The sequence below is a fragment of the Medicago sativa genome, chromosome 2 (assembly GCF_051527215.1).
Source record: "Medicago sativa cultivar Bolivia chromosome 2, Bolivia_mono, whole genome shotgun sequence".
Lineage (NCBI taxonomy): Eukaryota > Viridiplantae > Streptophyta > Magnoliopsida > Fabales > Fabaceae > Medicago > Medicago sativa.
The window spans coordinates 23,555,471-23,577,477 of record NC_140750.1 but is presented as its reverse complement, the minus strand read 5'-3'; the positions used below and the strand labels follow the sequence as shown (position 1 = coordinate 23,577,477).

General features: G+C 31.9%; 1 protein-coding gene and 1 long non-coding RNA gene across 2 annotated transcripts; one reads left to right on the top strand and one right to left on the bottom strand.

Moving 5' to 3' along the window:
* Positions 1-12,807: 12,807 nt before the first annotated feature.
* Positions 12,808-16,092, bottom strand: LOC146945648 (uncharacterized). The gene is made up of 2 exons (XR_015026447.1): positions 13,757-16,092; positions 12,808-13,107 (listed from the first exon to the last, which is right to left on the bottom strand). It is a non-coding gene; the product is annotated as an uncharacterized LOC146945648 (long non-coding RNA).
* Positions 16,093-16,696: 604 nt separating this feature from the next.
* On the top strand, positions 16,697-21,779 carry LOC146945647 (uncharacterized). Its single transcript, XM_085748083.1, has 4 exons — positions 16,697-16,757; positions 19,439-19,647; positions 19,731-19,976; positions 21,255-21,779. Exons 1-4 carry the CDS (start codon positions 16,697-16,699, stop codon positions 21,777-21,779), a joined length of 1,041 nt encoding a protein of 346 aa, XP_085604209.1.
* Positions 21,780-22,007: the final 228 nt, after the last annotated feature.

The window sequence follows — 22,007 nt, the reverse complement described above, 5'->3', positions numbered from 1 at the left end:
CCTATTTCCTTGTAAACTTCATGTCAAATCCATGGTATATTTCTACAAAATTTCGGTTTCAATTGATCCTTGGGTATTTCGTAATATTTAATTTCCCTACACATTGGCTTCAGAAATAAATAACAGAAACATAAATTGCATATAGGTTTTTATTCATAAACTTTGAAAATTGTTAACAGTTTCTCAATTCTTCTTTGACAATATTTTGATACACGCTGTTGAAATGAGATAACTAAACTACGTCATATAACAATTCTTAAATAATTACTTAAGCAAGTGAATGTGACTCCTTGATATTATTTTCCTTATGAACAAAGCTAACAATTTCCAGGGTATTTGCAAAAACCATTGCACTGAAACTTGATAGTAAACTAAATACGATCAAATGAAGGGAACCAATATAATTTAACACTGATTTAAATCATTTCTTCAAAAAAACACTGATTTAAATCATTTTGACTCACCTGACATTTAAACCATTCGAGCACATACGGCACGTGTTTGACAACTTAAAGGAAGTGCTCAATTTTTTTTTCCCTTCATCTCAAAGTTGTCAAAATTGGGATTTTGCTTCAGATCGAAAGAGAAGAGCAAAATCGACAATCGTAAACTTTTGTAGAACCAATACACGTGACACTGCCATATCACTCTCCGTTAGTCTAATTTAACATCTGAGACTAAAAGTTTGACGGAGAGTTTCTTAGGGACTAAAAAATACGATTTTATTTTTTAGGGACTAAAAACGAAACTGAAAATACTTAAGGGTCATTTTCTTAATTAACCTTAGTTTTTGCATGTGTATTTTCGCAAAATTTTTGTTTAACTTGATCCCTTATAATTATTTGGCTTGTGAAATGAAGAAAATGACCGTCAAAGATTTGAATATACGTTGCTTATATGTTTCTCTCAATTTTTCCATATTATCTTAAATGAGAAAATAATAATATAATTAAAATTTGTTTTTAATGTTGTTTAATATTTATAAGCTGGTTCGGTCGTTAATTTTAGGCCAAATACCTCTCTGGGTCCTTTAAGTTTCACGTTTGTTTTAGATAGGTCCTTTAACTTTCGAGTTTGTTTCGGATAAGTCCTTTAAGTTTCTAAGGTTTCAGACAGGTCTTTTAAGTTTCGAGTTTGTTTCGAGTTTGGCTTAGCAGAAAGATCAACTTTGGCTTAACGGAGGTTGATAGAAAGGACCTGTCTGAAACAAACTCGAAACTTAAAGGACCTATCTGAAACCTTAGAAACTTAAAGGACCTAACTGAAACAAACTCGAAACTTAAAGGACCTATCTGAAACCTTAGAAACTTAAAGGATCTATCTGAAACAAACATGAAGCTTAAAGGACCCGGGGAGGTATTTGACCTTAATTTTACTATTATACAAATTCGATCAATTATCGTATACGGGGACAATTGTTCTCTATTTTTAACAAAGCCTAAAGCAATGGTGAATTTCAGCAAAATATCTGTTTCAATAGATCCTTGGGAATTACAAAATGTTTAGTTTCACTACACTTTGGCATAAGAAATGAAGAATAGAAACCGTCAAACATTTGATATATGTAAAGTTTGTTTATTATCATTACTTTTTTTTTGACATGATGTAAAGTTCATTATCGTATATGTTCTTACCAGAACATAACAGGAATTTTATGATCAGGGGTTCATACACGAGATACCCGAGCACGGTGGCGATATGGTCAAATATGATCACCGGAAACAACACTAACACGTCAACACCTAATTTTAAAAAATGAAATAATTGAATGTCACGTGTGCAGATGTCGTGTTGGTATCAGACACTAGACATGTCTTCTATTAGTAGTGTCAGAACCTTTGACTTAGTAATGGAGAAATTTAACCATGGTCTTTATTAAACATTAAAACCATAACAATATATATATAGGTGATTCAAAGCAAAAGCAATGATAAATTTCTGCAAAATTTCTGTTTTATTATTAATGAAATACTATTTCAGATGATCCGTGGGCAGATTGGTTTAAGAAATGAAGAAAAGAAACCGTCAAAGAATTGAAATATCTTGTTTATTATTATATTGCATATATGTTCTTCTTCTCAAGCTCCTCAGAAAGTAACATGAATTTTACAATCTGCAGTTCTTATACGCCATTAGCCGTGCACGGTGGTGATTTGGTCAAAGGTCTCACCGGTAAATGCAAATTCATAAACTATATCTCAGAAATTGTTTACCCCTATTCTTCTTTGAAAGTATTTTGTTACACGCTATTGAAATGAACTATGCCATATTACCAATTCTTCCGAAAAGAAAAATTGTTAACGTGGACCTTAATTTTTTGTTGAGGGAAAAGATGGACCTTGATATTTATAGAATAATTGTGGATCTAATAACAATAAAATATTGGGAAGAGAGAAGTAATGTTACTTTTTTGAAAAATGATATTTGAATACATGTTTTGGGGCAAAAATACAACACCGGGGTATTTTTGTTATGGGAAATGCTAACTAGTGTTCTTAAGGCACTAGTTAAGAAGTTAAAAGTAGAAACTTTATTTTGAAAATTGTTTATTCAATTTACTGAAATAATAAAAAACAACTTTTTCAATATAAAATTTAGCATTTGTTTTCTTTTTTGAATCCTCAACAAGTTTCTTTGGAGCACTTGTTAGCATGACCCTTTTGTTATTTTAACATAACACAAGGGCAAATGGGTAATTTTGACTATCATTCTTTTCCATCTTCTCCCGTCTTCCTCTACCCTTCTCTTCTATCCTCTCATGTATGTGGTCCTCACCACCACCGAATGACCATCAGTGAGAAGGATCCAACAAGAGAGTGAGATTCAGCGAGAGAACTCAATCTGATCACCATTGTGCTTCTTTTTCTTTCTTCTTCGACCACCATCCCTTCTCTACAATTTTCCTCGTTCCTTCTCATTTACCCATCTTCTTCTGCTTCCTTCTCATTTTGCCTAGAAAAACAACGTTGGGGAGAATCACAATTGTGGGACACGGAGAGACAAGGACGCCAGTGTGATGTTGGACGGATGACATGGTGAGATAACAACAATGTAAGAGAGAGATCTAGACGGAGGATCGATCTGGAAAACGAGGATGGTGATCGGTTGTGCGATGATGACCGATGTGAAGAGACAGCATGATGGGCGATGGTGGATGAAGTTGAAGACAGAGGGTGGTGGACGGTGACTAGGAATGAAAGAGAGATAGAGTCGTTGCAGGTGAGAGAAGTGTTGTGAATTCGGATCAAAACTGACATCAATAAACTTTGATGTGTGAGCAAGGGTCATCAACAACTAATAACCAAAAACAATCGCAAGTGATAACAACAATGTAAAGCAAAACTACAATTGAATCGAAGAAAAACAAGATAAAAGAGTAGTAGAGAAGAGGAACAACTATACCAGGTCTCGGGCTTGAACTCTTGTAAAGATGTTTAGCCCAAAAATATCAGCATTTTTTTTTGACAAAAATAAATGATATTTATTCATTCAAATTGAAAGAGTTCATCAATACAATGCAAATTCGCTAAAAACAAAAAAGATGAATATGCGAACAAACTCGCAACATTCATGCTAATAGCATAAAACGACAAAGTACAAAAGCCTACACATATGACTATATTCAAGTCTCTGGAATATCCATATCTCCGAATTTGCAACGTGAACGACGTCAAAGTCATTGATTGGATCTGCACTTGATCAAATCTGATTTGACAATCTGAACCGAACAAATATAAATATCTGAACGAAACAAGAAAAACAAACAAAATGATGAACAAACTAACGTCACAATAAGACGACGAAATCACAAAATAAAAAATAAAATGGATGTGATCAACATTGTATGTTGAGATAGTCCTCAGAGAAGAAAAATTATAATATTTGATTGAAATTTGCAAAATAATAAATAATAAAGGTTCGTCCACCATTATTAAAACAGTGGATTGAGAATCGTAGTAAAAAAACAACCTTTATATTATAGTTTTTTTTTTAGAACCTTTATATTTTAGTTAAAGATTGCATTTACTCTTGATCCCAAATAAAAATCTCATTTTACTTTCTGATGTGTAAATCTCATTTACTCTTTATATTACAGTTTTTTTTGTTGGGACCATGATTTGGTATCGGAACGGTTTGCGTACGGGAGCTATTAAACGGGGTGGTTGATGTTGTTTAGGTGAGGAGACGGGTGTTGTTTGAGGGGATTTCCTTTGGAGGCAGTCTCTGTTACACGGTCCATGTTCGTCGTCACTAGCTCTTGTTTGCGTTTTTGGATTGTTAAGGTGTTTAGGGTGTTTGAACGCTGCGTGTCCCATTAAGCTGAGTCTTTTCCTTTTGATTTGTTTGTTGTTTGCACCACCATATATCATGTCGTTTGTCTTACTTATTGTGTGTTGGGTTCCGGTGGGTCGGTTACTTTTGCTTCGAGATCGGGAGTCAGTGTCTAGCTGCAATCTTGTTTGGCTCGATACGGTATTTCTCTGGTGTATCGGGGGTAAGGGGTGCCCTTTTGTTTTGGTCCTAAAGTTTGGCGGCCCGATCACTTTTGATTCGAGATCGGGAGTCAGTTCTTTGGATCAAGTTTGGTTTTGGGCTTTTTTATGGTGTTTCTTTCGGTGGATCGGAGGTCGAGAGGTGGTGGAAGCTGAATGATCTTTCTGATACGAGCTTTTCGGATGTGGCTCAACTTTGGTGTTGGGGACTGGGAGTTTAATTTTGAGGAGTGTTCTTCGGGGGTGAGTAGTGACGATGGGTGGTGTTGGATATCGTTTTTCAATGGTCGTTTTCGTGAAGGTGTCTGTTTTAGGTGGTGACGTGCTTTTTGGTGAGAGTTGTACTCAGGGTGTTTATTTTTTGGTGTTCCGCCTATATACGGCTCATCTAGTTTGTATTTTCTGTTTCACCGGTCTCTATTCGTCTTGAGCAGGGATCTGGTTGTTAAATAAAATTTTTTGTTAAAAAATATGCGTAAATTACGAATGAAAAAATTATAAAGAAAAAGTCAGGATATCTCAGTCTATATGAGTTGAGAAGCTAAAAGTGATTTTATTGCATGGAGATTAAATATTCTTTTTTTTTGTGTCTAGTTTAGTGGATTGAGCTCATACATATTAAACGTGTAGAGGCGGGGTATCCAGAGTTTGAACTCCAGCCCTTACATATATTATGCATTGTTTCTATCAACTGAGTTAAACTCACTGGGACGGAGGTCCAATATTCTATACCAACTAACAAACTATTTCTCCCTTTGCAAACCTATCACTATGTTTTTGTAAAAAAATAAAAACTAGCATTTCTCAATAATAAAATAATGAAAGTCGATGGATGCCGTATCGAAATTGGCAATTCGTTTCCAATATTTGCAATCTTTCCTCTTTTTTTTGTATTGTCTAGCATTTGAACATTTCTAAATGTCTAACTTGTATAGATAAAAAAAAAAAAAAAAAAACAAGGCAGAGAAATTCCTTAAGACCAAAACATATCATTTCCTAAGTATTTGCAAAAGAATTGTACTACAAACTTGGTAGATCAGATGAGGGTTTGTATTTAAAAAAGGAAGAAGAAGAAGTTAAACTAAATCACCAAAATTGATACCGAAGGGAAGTCAAACCTCATACGTCTTAAGGTCTCAAGCTAACAAAACAGGTTATAAAAATGAAGGGTACAACTTGACATTGTAATAGAGTTCAAAAACAGTTATAAAAATGTCGGCATCATAGTTATTAATAAAAATTTCTCATTCACCAAATCTTTTTATAAAGAAAAACAAGAAGGGTAGTATTGCAATTTAAACACTAATAATTTAAATCATTTTGACTCGGCTCATGGCATTAAAACCTCAACTAATTAATTCTATTTCGCGTGGTCTCTAAAATGCTTAAATGAATTTGGCCAAAACTTACCATTGAATTACATGGTACATTACTTTGTATAATGCAGCAAGCATTCTAGGGTTATAAATACATTATTATCTAGCTCGTTTTGCTTAAACATAATATTTGTATTAGCATAAAAAAAAATTACAAAAATGAGTTCAACAAATAATGGTATGAGCTATTCGGAAGATCCTCCTACAAATACGAATTCGAATGATGCTAAGAAAAATGAAGTCTCGGACCAAATGAAACATATGAGCTATTCGGATCCTCCTCCTGAGGCAAATTCTAGTTCTCAAAAAACTAAGACACTAAGTACTCAAGATGCTATGTCTTATAGCAACTATAAATGATGAGGCCAACAGGTATTTGACTTTTCTCTCCAATATATATATATATATATATATATATATATATATATATATATATATATATATATATATATATATATATATATATATATATATATATTAGAGCTCTGTATGATATGCACACGTAAAATTATCTTGAATAATGCACAAATGTGTTTTTTATTATTGAATCATTAAGTTAAGTTTCATCATATATCTCATTTAATCTCATGGTACAATTTATTGATCAAATAGTAAAAACTAACTTATGCATGATGGAATACTTATCTCAATTATTAACCATATAATATTGAATTTATATTTTGGATGTTTTAAATTTTTTAAAAAGTTTTAACTTAAAAATATAAAAAAATAATGATTTTGAAATGAGTCGCCAAAGAAGTAGCAATATCTAAGTTAGGATTCATGTGTTACTAACAGATTTCATTTGTGTTAACAAATTAATCACTGTAAATTTATCTCTAAAATATTTGATTTTGAATAAACATAAGATCATCTAAATATTTGATTTTGAATAAACTTAACAAATTAACTACTGTAAATTTAACTTAGGTTTAAGAACTTATAACTTGTTATATTGAACTCAAATTTTATTTGTTTGGAAAATTTGATTTTGAATAAACATAAGATCATCTAAATATTTAATTTTGAATAAACTTAACAAATTAACTACTGTAAATTTAACTTAGGTTTAAGAACTTATAACTTGTTATATTGAACTCAAATTTTATTTGTTTGGAAAAAATGCATTTGTTTTGATTTTAAATTAACCGAAAAAATTGATAGGGTAAAATCAATTCACCCTACTAAATTTTTTAAATTTAATTTGTAAAAAGTTTTACACTTGAGTAAATCACAAACTAATATGTTTAGAAAAATTATGATTAAAGTTAAAATGTTTTTAACAAATTGAGGATTATGGTTTGATGATATAAAAAGCATTTACATTGACAATATATCTTACTTGAATCTAGTTGTTTACATTTATTTCATGTAGGGGTGTTCAAATCAAAACCGATCCAAAATAAAACCGCAAACCGATCCAAGAAAACCGAATATTTTTGGATGTGTTTGGATGTTGTTTTGTAAAAACCACTAGGATCGGATCGAATTTTGGATCATTTTTTCAAAATTAAACCAAATGAACCGAACCGCAAAAGTAAATATTAACACTTATTTATTCTTTTAATAGTATTATATATTGAATTGTTATGTTTCTTGTTGGATTTTAATCTTATATATTGCACTAATTTAATCAATATTATTATAGCTTCATTTGTTTAAAAAATAATCGATAATTTTCATATTGTAATTTTAACTTTTTAATATATTTTGTATCAAACCTATTATTTTACCGTGTTTATGTAATATTAATATTAATAAAAAAATTATATTCTTCGAAAAAGTAAATAAAAAACATATATTTTGCATTTTGGATATCCAAAAACCTATCCAAATTAAACCGTGTATATTTGGATCAGATTGGTTCAATTTTTTTTTAGAATAGTCATCCAAACCGAACCAAACTGCATATGATTTTTATTTTAAATCGGATGACATTTTACCTCAAAACTGATCTAAACCGCACCGTAAACACCCCCAATTCCATGTGGTTTCCACACATTAATATCAAGTATTTTTAGGAGTTAAATGAATTAGACATCAGACCATGATGTTCTTCAATGTTAGTTAATCCAATAAGGGACTGTAAGTTTAAGATTATCTAAAAAATCATTTTTGATATTTTAGTGCTCATTCATTATGATAAGTGATTTTGATATAAATGATTTAGTGTTTTTTTTTTATTAAATAAAAGTGTCAATTTGTGTTTTTTAAAATTATAAAATGAGATTTTTTATTCTCACCTTTTGATTGAAAATTATATTTTTAAATTAAATAAAATAGTTTTTAGGATAAAAATCATTTTTTTTAACAAAATAGTAAAATAAAAAAGATACACACAAATATAACTTGAAGATCTGAAATATATTTGTTTTCATTAATTTTAAAGAAACGGCCTAAACTTGATTTGTTTAATCAAAGAGTAATCATATGTTCACGGACCCAGTTATAATTTTTATTTTTTTTGAAAAGCTGAGGAACCTAATAAAAATACAAAGACTCAACTATACGGTTTTTTTATTAGTTCAAGTATTCATAATGTTTTTTCGTTTGAAAAATGATTTAAAAAATTTCAACTAATTTTATATAATAGTATTTTTAGTGTCTAATTATCATATTCTTTTTAGTTACTAACTAACTCACTGGTTTTAAACCCAAAGTAATAACAAAAGTATAATTTTAAGTTCTCCTTAAATTTACCAAAAAATATAATCAAACTTCATAATCTATTTTCATACCAAAAATAAGATATTTTCTAAAGCCCATGACTATAACCTATGAGTCTAATAAAGTCCATATGTATATATAGGTGGAGGTGAAACTTATTTTGATAATAAATAAATTAAAGAAGTAGACAACAAAAAACAAAAGAGTAAAAATTAGAACCAAGTTACTACAAGTACAAAGGGAGTAAAGAACTTGTAAACAAGTTGTTTCTAAAAAAACGTGAACCAAATAAAAGAAAAGGAGTAATTAGCCAAATACCCCCCCGAAATTGCAAGGCGCGTCAATTACCCCCCTGTAGTTAACGAAATATCAATTACCCTCCCGAAATTGATAAACGTTAGTCAATTACCCCCCTCCGTTAATTTCCTCCATCCAACATGCTGATGTGGCAGTTAACTGCCCACGTGCCACTGCCACATGGTCAGAAAAGGCATGCCACGTCAGAGGGGGGTAATTGACTATATTTTTGAATTTTTTTTTTTTGAAATTTTTTTTTTGAACAAAAATATGATTTTTCCTTGCAAATTTATGATAATTGATCACTACTATGAATCTTATTCCTTCTATATGCTAATTTATATGACTAATATATGCCACTGTCATTATTATCACTGCTATATAATGTGCTTATACAGAGATAATTCTGTCATATAGTTCTGTCATATAGATGTTCTATGCTTATACTGTCATTATACTGTTCTATGCTTATACTGTCATTATAGGTAGCATACTTAAATGATGATTTCACAGAGATAATTCTGTCATATAGTAGCATACCTTAGTCATAGATTATAAACTTAGACACTCATGCACCTAGACACTGCAGGCACCCAGACACTGCAGGCCGCAGAAACACGCCACCAGCCACAAACAGAACTAGCATAACAGGTTCTGTCAAAACATAAGCCCAAATAATTCAAATACAGGGGGGTTTTTGACCATTATTGATAAACTACAGGGGGGTTTTTGACACGAACTTGTTGGAACAATAACAACACAAACAACTTAGAACAATAGCAGCACAAACAGCTTAGCATAATTGCCTCTTACATTTGTTTTCAATACACATAAGAAAATACTTAGAACAACAATACATATTTCATATAACTATTGTGAACCAAGAATTTTAATCAAAACTACCAACATACACAACAATACTATCATGTACTTCAATAAAAATCAACGTGCAAAGCTTCCATTATCATTTTCATCATTATTAAGCCCTAAAGCAAGCTTCAATTCCCCCTCTTCTGTCCAAATCGAAACACACCATCAACTTCACATTATATAGTAGTGATAATAATGACAATGACATATATTAGTCATATAAATTAGCATATAGAAGGAATAAGATTCATAGTGGTGATCAATTATTATAAATATGCAAGGAAAAATCATATTTTTGTTAAAAAAAAAAAAAAAAATTTCAAAAAAAAATTAAAAAATATAGTCAATTACCCCCCTCTGACGTGGCATGCCTTTTCTGACCATGTGGCAGTGCCACGTGGGCAGTTAACTGCCACATCAGCATGTTGGATGGAGGAAATTAACGGAGGGGGGTAATTGACTAACGTTTATCAATTTCGGGGGGGGTAATTGATATTTCGTTAACTACAGGGGGGTAATTGACGCGCCTTGCAATTTCGGGGGGGTATTTGGCTAATTACTCAAAAGAAAAGACATGAACATGGTATTTTTATTTTTAATCATATAATGATAAATTAGTTAAGTTAATCAAAAGGAGGTCTTGTGATAATATTGGCTTAGATCATAAGAAAGAAAAGAAACATTAGTTCCAAAATACTCTTGTAGCATTAAAGGCACAATTAAGGTTTCACTTCCAAAAATTAATCATGTAATTAAAATCTTTTTATTTAGAGATCATGAGGCATAACCATAAAATAAACAAGGAAAGAAATTGTAGAAGAGGTCCTTACAAATCCATCGTATGGCACCCAAGGGAGGAGAAGAGTAAATTCATCACACTTTTCTATATGTCTCTATAAATCTATCTCTTTTTAACAATTTTCATGTCCAAGTTTTCCTAGCTTGTCTCTAATTATTTATTTACTTATTTTCCTTTAAGCCTTTGTACAACAAGTTCAAAGTGAAAGTTCTTAGTTCCTAAAGGAGAAAGAAGTTATAGGCCAAAAAGAAAAGAGGATGAATCCTTGGCAAATGATTTGATTCATATCCTTATAAGAAGTTTATGTTTGAGTTATGATTCTCTATAAAAATTTGGGTGATTGAAATTGAAATCAAAGAGAAGATATTTTCGTGAGTTATTACCTTCTCATGGTTCTTGAAATTTTCTTTTGTAGAAGAGAGAAGAAAGAAGGAAGATGAGAGAACAACTAGAGAGAAGAAAGAATAACTAAGACTTGAGAGAGAAGAAACACGTGAGAGAGAGAAGAGAGGAGAGAAAAGCCTTTGAGATTGATTGGCTTTGGCTTTGGCTTTGTGTGTATACATATATGCAAGTGGAAGAAGTTATATAGAAGGGTGAAAAAGAAAGAAGAATGAAGAAATATGGATGAAGGAAGAAGATAGAAGATAGAAGAATGAAAAAGAACATAGATGAAAGAATAGAGAAGGATGAAGAATAGAGAAAGAGAGAGACACGTGAGAGATAAGAGGAAAGAAGAGTAGATTTTTCATGTGTTATTACCTTTCTCAATCTTCTTGTAATTTTCATATGTAGAAGGGAGAAGAAAGAAGAAATAGGAATGAAGAACAAGGAAAGAAGGAAGAATGAAGAAAGAATCGTGAAAGAAAGAAAGAAAGAAAGAAGAAAAAGAAAGAAGAGAAAAGAATGAAAACTATCGAAAGAAGAGAGAGAACGAGGGAGAAGAGATAAGATGAAGTGAGAATGAGCAATTTTGTTTGGCATACCTACACATATATTTATAACAAAAAAATTGGAATATGCATGTGTGTGTAACCGTGTGAGAAGAAGATAAGAGGATAAGAGAGAGAAGATATTCTCATTCTCAGCAAGGCAAAATCCTCATTAGACTATACTAGTTACATTTGGTTCTTATGAGAGAAAAATTTCGATGGAAAAAATATTTTTATTGCATAAATCTATCATAAATAATTTTATGAATCTATACAAAAAATTTCGTACAAAACGGAGTTTGTTTTAAAAATTAAGCGCGGTAAAGTTTCCGTTTGTGGAAGAGACTGAAAATTAAATTATCAAGAAATTTTCTGAAATTTTTATCATGAGTCGCTATCGCGACAAAAACTACAAAATATTCGAGTAGCGATAAAAATTCATCGTCGAAGGTATTATTTATTTTTATTTGATCATAAACTAAAATAAACGAAGTAACATAATATTATATTATTAATATTTATTTATTCTTAAAATTACGGGTCTTACATTACTACCCCCCTAAAAAGAGTTTCGTCCTCGAAACTTGGTGATACGAATATTTCATTGCTCGTAAACAAAAACAAACTGCTTAGTACTATAAAAATTCTCTTGGAGTTATTCATCTCACTGTATCATTCTTTGAAATTCACAAACATAATATTTAAAACCACATGTTATGAGCTTATATTTAGCAATTTTACGCTTAACTAAACAACATTCGTTTCATTTCGAAAATATGTTTACCAATTACTAGATCGTATTGGGTCCTAGATCCAAACGCTAATAGTTTTTAACTCCGTCCTCAAATTAACACAGATATTTTCCTTTTAAGGACCCATGAAGTGATGCTCTCATACCCTTTTAACTTAATGTATTTGACGTCTATACACACTATAACAGTAGATAAGAAAACATGTTCCGTTCAACATGACTTAATAAAATATTATCCAATCCACTTCGAGATAAATCTCAATAGATTGTAGGGGTAAACAAATTATATATAGTAGAAATTGCCTCTCTGACCCACTAAGCTCCTATAAGACTCAAAACCTAGTGATACCTTAATAGATATGTGGTACAACTACTTGTTTGAGTGAAGAAACGATTGACTAAATGAAACAAAACTTGCTTCACAAAAGGGAAAAAGTTCAGAGTATAACAAGACTCCAAACAAATTTCTCCCACTATACCCGAATGTTGATCAGCTTAGGACAAAAGACTCAAAGACTGCAAGAAAAGTCAACCAAAGCTCTGATACCACAATGTAACGCCCCGTTTTTCAGCACCAAAAATTGCGCGTCTGTTTTTTTTTAACGAAAGAAAACTGTTAAACTTTATTAAACACAAGTTATAGAATTTTATTCACAAAATAAATTAAAGGTTCCTTTTCAAAATGAACGTCAGAGTTATATAGCGCTTTGTATGACGGCTGATCAATTTACAAGACACACTTACATCCCTACGCAGAGGGAGAATTTTCTATGAAAAGTGTTAACTAAAATTAAAAACAATCCTAAAGTTGATCCTTTACTCTAAACTGATAAGAATTGGTTTGAGACCTACTGTTGACCCAAGCTTGACTTCCCAAACTGCTACTCCTCCAAAGTCTTTGTCACTCCCGCTTAACGACTCCCTATTTGGATGTGGGGCAAAGCCCGATCCACGAATTAATGTAAAGGGTCAGGATCTAAAAACAACATAATTACAGAAATACAACACGCATTGCATGTAGGCATCGTAAATGGCTTTAAAATAAACATTCAACATATAAATTATAATAATGCACATTTAGCCTAAAAATGCAGACTCTACATGAGTGTGAAGCCTATCACAGGACATCACATGCAAATGATTCCGGAGTTAATACACCTCCGCAGAGGGTTGTGGCAACTCCACATAAGGAGATGAGTATCTACCCATCTATCAGACTCAATGATCCACTACGGGATAAGGTGGTCTTCAACACACCCCGTGCCACCTCTCCGGTGTGCACCTCGTGACTCCTCTCTGGTGGCCACGTTTACTATAAAATGCATGAGCATACGATTCCCCTTATATGCTAATGCAACCACTTACATATCTCAAAAGCATATGTAAACAATTCATCTCATGCATAAAAGCATAAATTCATCAAGCATTTCAATTATTTTGAAAACAAAGCACATCAACAGATCATAATCAAATTGATAGCATATCATATTTATTCACAAACAACACATACATAAGCACATAAACCAACCACACATTTAAGTAACTATGATGTATAAGAAAGTGCCCCTTACCTCGAATAGCTTTTCATCCAAACGAATATGTCTTTCGCTTTTTAATTTCTTTTAGACGTCAAAAACCCTCAATAATCCAATAGCCCTCCAATTAAATGGTTTTATTTCTCTTCTTATTCACTTCTCCAAACTTTCTCACAATCTCACTCTGCTCTCACTCAAACTCTCACGATCTCATTTTCTCAAAGTTCTTGACCCAACACTCAAGATAAGGAAAAAGATAAACTAAAGGAATACAAAGAGATGATCGGACTAGAGAGAGAGAGAGAATAAGAAACAGAACATGATGAGGTTATACCCGAGAAGGCCATGATTTTGAAGATTTAAAATAACGCCAAGATCTATTATTATTTTCTTTTAGGTAATGGTTAACACTTTAAAAAGTTTTCTTCTTTCTAAAGCAACCTAACACTTTAAAATAACTTTTGATTAAGAAATATTTTTTCTAAATTTAATCAGCACTACCTTATTCTAAACAAACCTTGAGTTATAATAATTCTTAACGTTTTGTCTCAATAGAATCTCGTTTGTTTTTATGTCGTTTCTCAAACTTCTATAAGTCCGTTAATAGTTTACGCGCGATGTCTAAATTTATCAACAACATAAACATAATTTTTCCATTATTTCTAAGTCAAATGACAATTTAATCAAACATTTTATTCTAAAGGACTCGTATCATAATACACCAATTTATTTTTCTACAAACGTTCTTATGAGAAAAATCCAGCCCATAGAAAAAAATTCTAAATTTTCTATTCTAAATATAATAGTATTTTTAGTGTCTAATTATCATATTCTTTTTAGTTACTAACTAACTCACTGGTTTTAAACCCAAAGTAATAACAAAAGTATAATTTTAAGTTCTCCTTAAATTTACCAAAAAATATAATCAAACTTCATAATCTATTTTCATACCAAAAATAAGATATTTTCTAAAGCCCATGACTATAACCTATGAGTCTAATAAAGTCCATATGTATATATAGGTGGAGGTGAAACTTATTTTGATAATAAATAAATTAAAGAAGTAGACAACAAAAAACAAAAGAGTAAAAATTAGAACCAAGTTACTACAAGTACAAAGGGAGTAAAGAACTTGTAAACAAGTTGTTTCTAAAAAAACGTGAACCAAATAAAAGAAAAGACATGAACATGGTATTTTTATTTTTAATCATATAATGATAAATTAGTTAAGTTAATCAAAAGGAGGTCTTGTGATAATATTGGCTTAGATCATAAGAAAGAAAAGAAACATTAGTTCCAAAATACTCTTGTAGCATTAAAGGCACAATTAAGGTTTCACTTCCAAAAATTAATCATGTAATCAAAATCTTTTTATTTAGAGATCATGAGGCATAACCATAAAATAAACAAGGAAAGAAATTGTAGAAGAGGTCCTTATAAATCCATCGTGTGGCACCCAAGGGAGGAGAAGAGTAAATCCATCACACTTTTCTATATGTCTCTATAAATCTATCTCTTTTTAACAATTTTCATGTCCAAGTTCTCCTAGCTTGTCTCTAATTATTTATTTACTTATTTTCCTTTAAGCCTTTGTACAACAAGTTCAAAGTGAAAGTTCTTAGTTCCTAAAGGAGAAAGAAGTTATAGGCCAAAAAGAAAAGAGGATGAATCCTTGGCAAATGATTTGATTCATATCCTTATAAGAAGTTTATGTTTGAGTTATGATTCTCTATAAAAATTTGGGTGATGGAAATTGAAATCAAAGAGAAGATATTTTCGTGAGTTATTACCTTCTCATGGTTCTTGAAATTTTCTTTTGTAGAAGAGAGAAGAAAGAAGGAAGATGAGAGAACAACTAGAGAGAAGAAAGAATAACTAAGACTTGAGAGAGAAGAAACACGTGAGAGAGAGAAGAGAGGAGAGAAAAGCCTTTGAGATTGATTGGCTTTGGCTTTGGCTTTGTGTGTATACATATATGCAAGTGGAAGAAGTTATATAGAAGGGTGAAAAAGAAAGAAGAATGAAGAAATATGGATGAAGGAAGAAGATAGAAGATAGAAGAATGAAAAAGAACATAGATGAAAGAATAGAGAAGGATGAAGAATAGAGAAAGAGAGAGACACGTGAGAGATAAGAGGAAAGAAGAGTAGATTTTTCATGTGTTATTACCTTTCTCAAGCTTCTTGTAATTTTCATATGTAGAAGGGAGAAGAAAGAAGAAGTAGGAATGAAGAACAAGGAAAGAAGGAAGAATGAAGAAAGAATCGTGAAAGAAAGAAAGAAAGAAGAAAAAGAAAGAAGAGAAAAGAATGAAAACTATAGAAAGAAGAGAGAGAACGAGGGAGAAGAGATAAGATGAAGTGAGAATGAGCAATTTTGTTTGGCATACCTACACATATATTTATAACAAAAAAATTGGAATATGCATGTGTGTGTAACCGTGTGAGAAGAAGATAAGAGGATAAGAGAGAGAAGATATTTTCATTCTCAGCGAGGCAAAATCCTCATTAGACTATAATAGTTACATTTGGTTCTTATGAGAGAAAATTTTCGATGGAAAAAATATTTTTATTGCTTAAATCTATCATAAATAATTTTATGAATCTATACAAAAAATTTCGTACAAAACGGAGTTTGTTTTAAAAATTAAGCGCGGTAAAGTTTCCGTTTGTGGAAGAGACTGAAAATTAAATTATTGAGAAATTTTCTGAAACTTTTATCATGAGTCGCTATCGCGACAAAAACTACAAAATATTCGAGTAGCGATAAAAATTCATCGTCGAAGGTATTATTTATTTTTATTTGATCATAAACTAAAATAAACGAAGTAACATAATATTATATTATTAATATTTATTTATTCTTAAAATTACGGGTCTTACATTAAACAACAAGAGTGCAAAGGTGAGGCAGCAAGCAGCAGACCTCATTTCGAAAATTGTTGTTGTCATGAAGCAGTGCCATGAGGAACAATTGATGGGTCATCTTGGTGTTGTCTTGTATGAGTATCTTGGAGAAGAGTATCCGGAAGTTCTAGGTTCAATTTTGGGTGCCCTCAAGTAGATTGTTAATGTTATTGGTATGACGAAGATGACTCTGCCCATTAAGGATTTGCTGAATTCATAGCCTAAGATTCTTTTTATATCGTTTTCTGGTGGTTTTTTTTTAACCCAGATTTAATTTTACCCCATTATACTAATAAAATGAGTTTTATATCTATTACTTATGTTCCTTTATTTTTGTTTCTATTTGCATTTATTTTATGATTGCGTATTGAATAAATAAATTCGAATAAAAATTGTGTATTAAAGAATAAATAAATTTGAAAAAAAGACTAATTAAACTCAGCGTGAATTCGAATAAAAATTGTGTATTAAAGAATAAATAAATTTGAATAAAGACTAAATTAACTCAGCGTGAATAAAATAAAAATTACGTATTAAAGAATAAATAAATTTGAATAAAGACTAAATAAACTCAACGTGAATTCGAATAAAAATTGCGTATTAAAGAATAAATAAATTCGAATAAAGACTAAATAAACTCAGCGTGAATTCGAATAAAAATCACATTACATTATGTTATCAACATTACATTACATTATATTCTCCTCAAAAGAATGAAGAGAACAAAACATATGTATTCTACAAAATCAACTATATATGTTATCACATCGAATTCCCTCATATAAGACGAGTCATCACATAAAGAATGAGGTGCATTATGTGACACTCATCTTATATGTAGGAATTCGATATCATAACTTATATAGCTGATTCTGCATAATACATGTTGTGTTCTCTTAATCTTTTGACTTTTCAAACCAACAAGAATTTAATTTATATTCCAACAAAATAAATACACTACCTAATTTTTGAAAGGAACAATAAAACTTCCGGGTGAATGCTTGAGAGTTGTGGTTTAACAGGTTTGAAGCATTCCCTACCTAATCACGATCTTCTGACAGAATCAAACTGTTGAGAATATCTTCAGTTGATCTCTGCAACGTGACAAAACATATCGATAAACGGAACCATGTTGTGCTGCCAAAAAATCGAGAACATGCTCCTCACATCGGCGTCGTTCTTTAATTCTAGCCGACTGAACGTTATTCTCCCGTCGTCCAACGTTGGACGTTCATACCAAATGTATTTCACACTCCTTGTGTCTCCGGGGTTGAGTCCTTGGTTGATTTCATCTATTTGATCCTTGACACCTTTTAACGTGACATTATGTACCAGACCTTGAACATGTGAGGATTTCCACCGTTGAAGCATACGCTACGACTGAACAAATCGGTCATTGTTTCAAACCTACCTACACCATAAAAAATTAAACAATCAATGAAGAACTCATTCAAACGTTTTATCAAACACTTGGAGTGCAAATTATACATAAACCCTAAAACTAAAAACTACAACATAAACATGCAAACATCTAAACAATTAAGCAATATAAGTCATTTACATGTAACATAGTATCATTTCTTGCAAAAAAATCAAAATTTAAACAAAACCCTAAAACTAAAAAAATCTAATATAAGATAAAAAAAAATCTAACATAAACATGCAAACATCATAACAATTAAGCAATATAAGTCATTTACATGAAACATTGTATCATTTTTTGAAAAAAAAATCAAAATTTAAACATAACCATAAAACTAAAAAAATCTAATTTAAGAGGAAAAATCAAACATAACATAAATAGGTTAATGATGTTTGATTATGAAAACTTGTTATTGGAGTGTTGTTTTTGAAAGATTTTCGGATTTGAGAGAAATTTTGGAATTTTAGATTAGAAATGAGGAAATGAGGTTCTGCCTGGCCTTAAAACAACACACAACGTGAGTTAAGTTACGCAACATAACTTAACTCACGCAGAGGTATTTTGGTCTTTTCAGTTGGAAGCGAGTAAAAAGTGTTGGGTAAAGAGCAGAATTCTTTTTAAGAATTCAAATCTGATTTTTGCTCTCCACCCAGCACAAATCACTCGCACCCTGCAGCCCTTCCATTTTTACCCCTGCGCAAGTTAAGTCACGCTGCGCAACTTAACTTGCGCAAGTTATATTTTATACGTGACTTAACATGCGCTGCGTGAGTTAACTTGCGCAGCGTTAGTTAAGTCATATAACACCAACACAGAAGCACATTTCCCTCATTTCTCCAACTTCCCAACTTCGAAAATTTTCCCCCCATATCCGATTTTCATCATTCTTGCGCCATTCAAAGCCAATTTCTCCCACATTATCAAGTAAGTGATGATTACCCTACTTAATTGCATTTAACTTGTAGAAATTTTAGTTTTTTTGAAGAAATATAACATTTTTAGGTTTTTATAAATTTGGCTTGCATGTTAGTTTTGATGATTGTTAGTGACGAATTAACTTAGGAATTGTTGTTTAGAAGTTGTTTAGAGTAGAATGTGGTTGTTTAGGTCTACAAATTGTTAGATTAAGGTAGTTGTTTGAAAATTGCACACCATGTGTTTGGTAAAATGTTTCAATGGTAATTATTTTGTTTTTTTGGATTGTGACTTATCAAATTAGTTAGCATATGGTTTGTTAATTTTGATTATAACATGTTTGACTGCAATGTGGTAGTTTACAGATTGAAATGACATTGTTGGAATTTTAGTGTTGTTGTTGAATTGTTGGAAATGACACAATGTGCGTGTCAAAATGTATATTGAATTTGTGTTTTGTTAAATGTTGTGCAGATATGCCTCGGAGGAATACGTCTCAGAGACCGCCTGAGCCGCCTCAGGATAGGAGTGACAGATTTAGGGCAGGGAGGATGGCCCCTACTAGTAGTGCACGGAGGGAGAAAGAAGCATTACGCCCTCCTATGGCTGGTCGAGTGAGAGGTGGGGGAACAAGATTTGCTAGAGATGGAGATGATGCTGCAGGGGGTCAACGTCGCAGACGGGTCCATCCCATACTATGGACCCGACGCAGTATCAGCAGCATTATGAGGTCTATCTGCAGCCGCATGATGCGTATCAGTTTCAGGAGCCTCAGCCTCACCAGTACCAGTTTGTTATTCCGGAGCCTGCTTTTGAGGAGCCACCTGTTATTGAGGAGCCTCAGCGGAATGATGAGGCTGAGCAGCATGAGCAGCCTGAGCCTCGTTTTCAGGGGGTGCCGAGGGTGGTGTACGAGGCCGGCCAGGACGGCTATGCAGGGGGGCCTTCTGATCTCACGCTTTTAGCTAACTTTGGTGGACATGTGGCATGCAGGATATGGGTTGATGCCGATGTAAATATAATTTAATGTTTATTTTACTTCTTTTTTGTTTTGTTTTGAAATTCGGCCTAAAAGTTACTTTTGAATCAAAGTAGAAAAAAAGAACTTTTAAAATAAAGTTTAAGCCGTTTGGTATATTTCAAAGTTTTTAGCTTAAGACTGTTCTGAAGTTAAAATTTATTTGATAGAACATTTTTACAAAACTCTGTTTTTTTAATGCTATAATTAACTATAAATTTTGATTAAATTTTAAATGTACAATAAAAATTCATATGCATTATATTCAAGAATATATTTTGATCTTTTTTTTTTAAGAAATATTTTGATCATTTTTTATTTTGGTACTGATCAAGTGACCAACATATACTCAAATAAATATACGTGGGAAATGTGGTGACTTAACTTCTACCACAAGATTTTTTCATAAAATATGATCACAACCGAACTACTAGGATGTAACAACAATGACAGTGTATTTTCTTTAAAAAGATGACATAGTGTATTTCTTTTTGCTAAAGTTTATTTTATTATTTTCTAAAAAATGAATTTTATTTTAATGGAGTTTCTACTATACTTGTTATAATGATATGATCAATGCTTGAAAGTTTTATACTATAGCTAAGTTAAAAAAGGTCTATATTATATTAAAAAAAATTACTCACCAATATGAAACATTGTATCTTCAAAACAAAAACAAAAATATGAAACATTTTCTTGACAAAAAAAAAATGAAACATTATCGCATACTTTTTTCATTTAATTGCAGTGAGACAATTTTGATGAGAATTGGCACTTTTATAAAGGTATAAAATAAAAAAACAATGATCACCGATTGACAGGAAGTAAAATTCTTAAATAAAAAGTTGCAATTTAAATGTTGGAGCCGAGAATCGAAGGACTGAAATCTGAAAAAAAGGAGCCGAGGTTTTTTAAAAGTTGATCTCAACAACTTTGTCAAAAGTGCTTAAATTGTATATTTTACACAAGAAAAATAAGTAACTTTTTATACCAAGAGCTTCTCAAAAATTATGTTTGGCCGAACTTCTCCTTTTTCAGAGTAGAAAAGTTGAAAATAAGTCAGGCCAAACACTACCTTAATGTTGTTAAATGTCTATGTTATTCTTACTCAGTGTTTATTTTACTTCTTTTACTATTTATACAACTTATTCTAATTATTATTTTACTTATTTAATGTTAGACTTAACATTTATGTTAGCATATATTTAATGTTTGTTTTACTTGTTATTTATTTAACGGTGTTGTTTGTTGTGTTTTGTTTTTGTATTTCAGTTTCGAAGAAAACATAGGGTGAAAGGTATCTCGCACGGGAAGAAGCTGAGCATTAAAAATTTGGCATTGCCTATTACGGGGGAACAAAATGAGTGGTTTTGGAATGAAGTGAATATGTCCGGTCTGACTCCCCTCCTGACTAGTGGGTACGAGAACATATCTCACGGGTTTGTTTGTGCGATGACAGAGAGATGGCATGAGGAGACCAGTAGCTTCCATCTACCTGTTGGAGAGATGACCATCACACTAGATGATGTGGCGTGTCTCCTAGGCATCCCCATCACTGGGAGACTCCTTCCTGATAGAGAGTTAACCTGTGAGGAGGGGATAGAGATGATGCAGGCGGACCTACTGTTCACAGAGGAGGATGCCGCTAAGGAGCTGATAAAACAGGGTGATTCTCACATAAGTTTTGGTGTACTGAAGAGGCGATACGAGGAGCTCTTGAATAGGTGTAATCAGCTTCTTGAGATTCACACAGTTGAGGAGCAAAACGAGCGAGCTGTAGTTAAGTTGGCCTGCTGATGACATCCTGTCATTACGTAATATTAGGGACTTATTGTGACATTTTGATAGAGTTCTCATGCAATTTATACTGTTCTGGAGTGCAAAAAGCTTAAAATTTGAAGTCTGTTCGAAGGAAATCGCGCCACGCCAATTTCAAGCCGTGCTGCGATTTTTGAAGCAAAATTACACACTTCCTGTAAAGAGGAAATCGCGGCACGCCTATATACATGGCGCGGCGCGATTTTG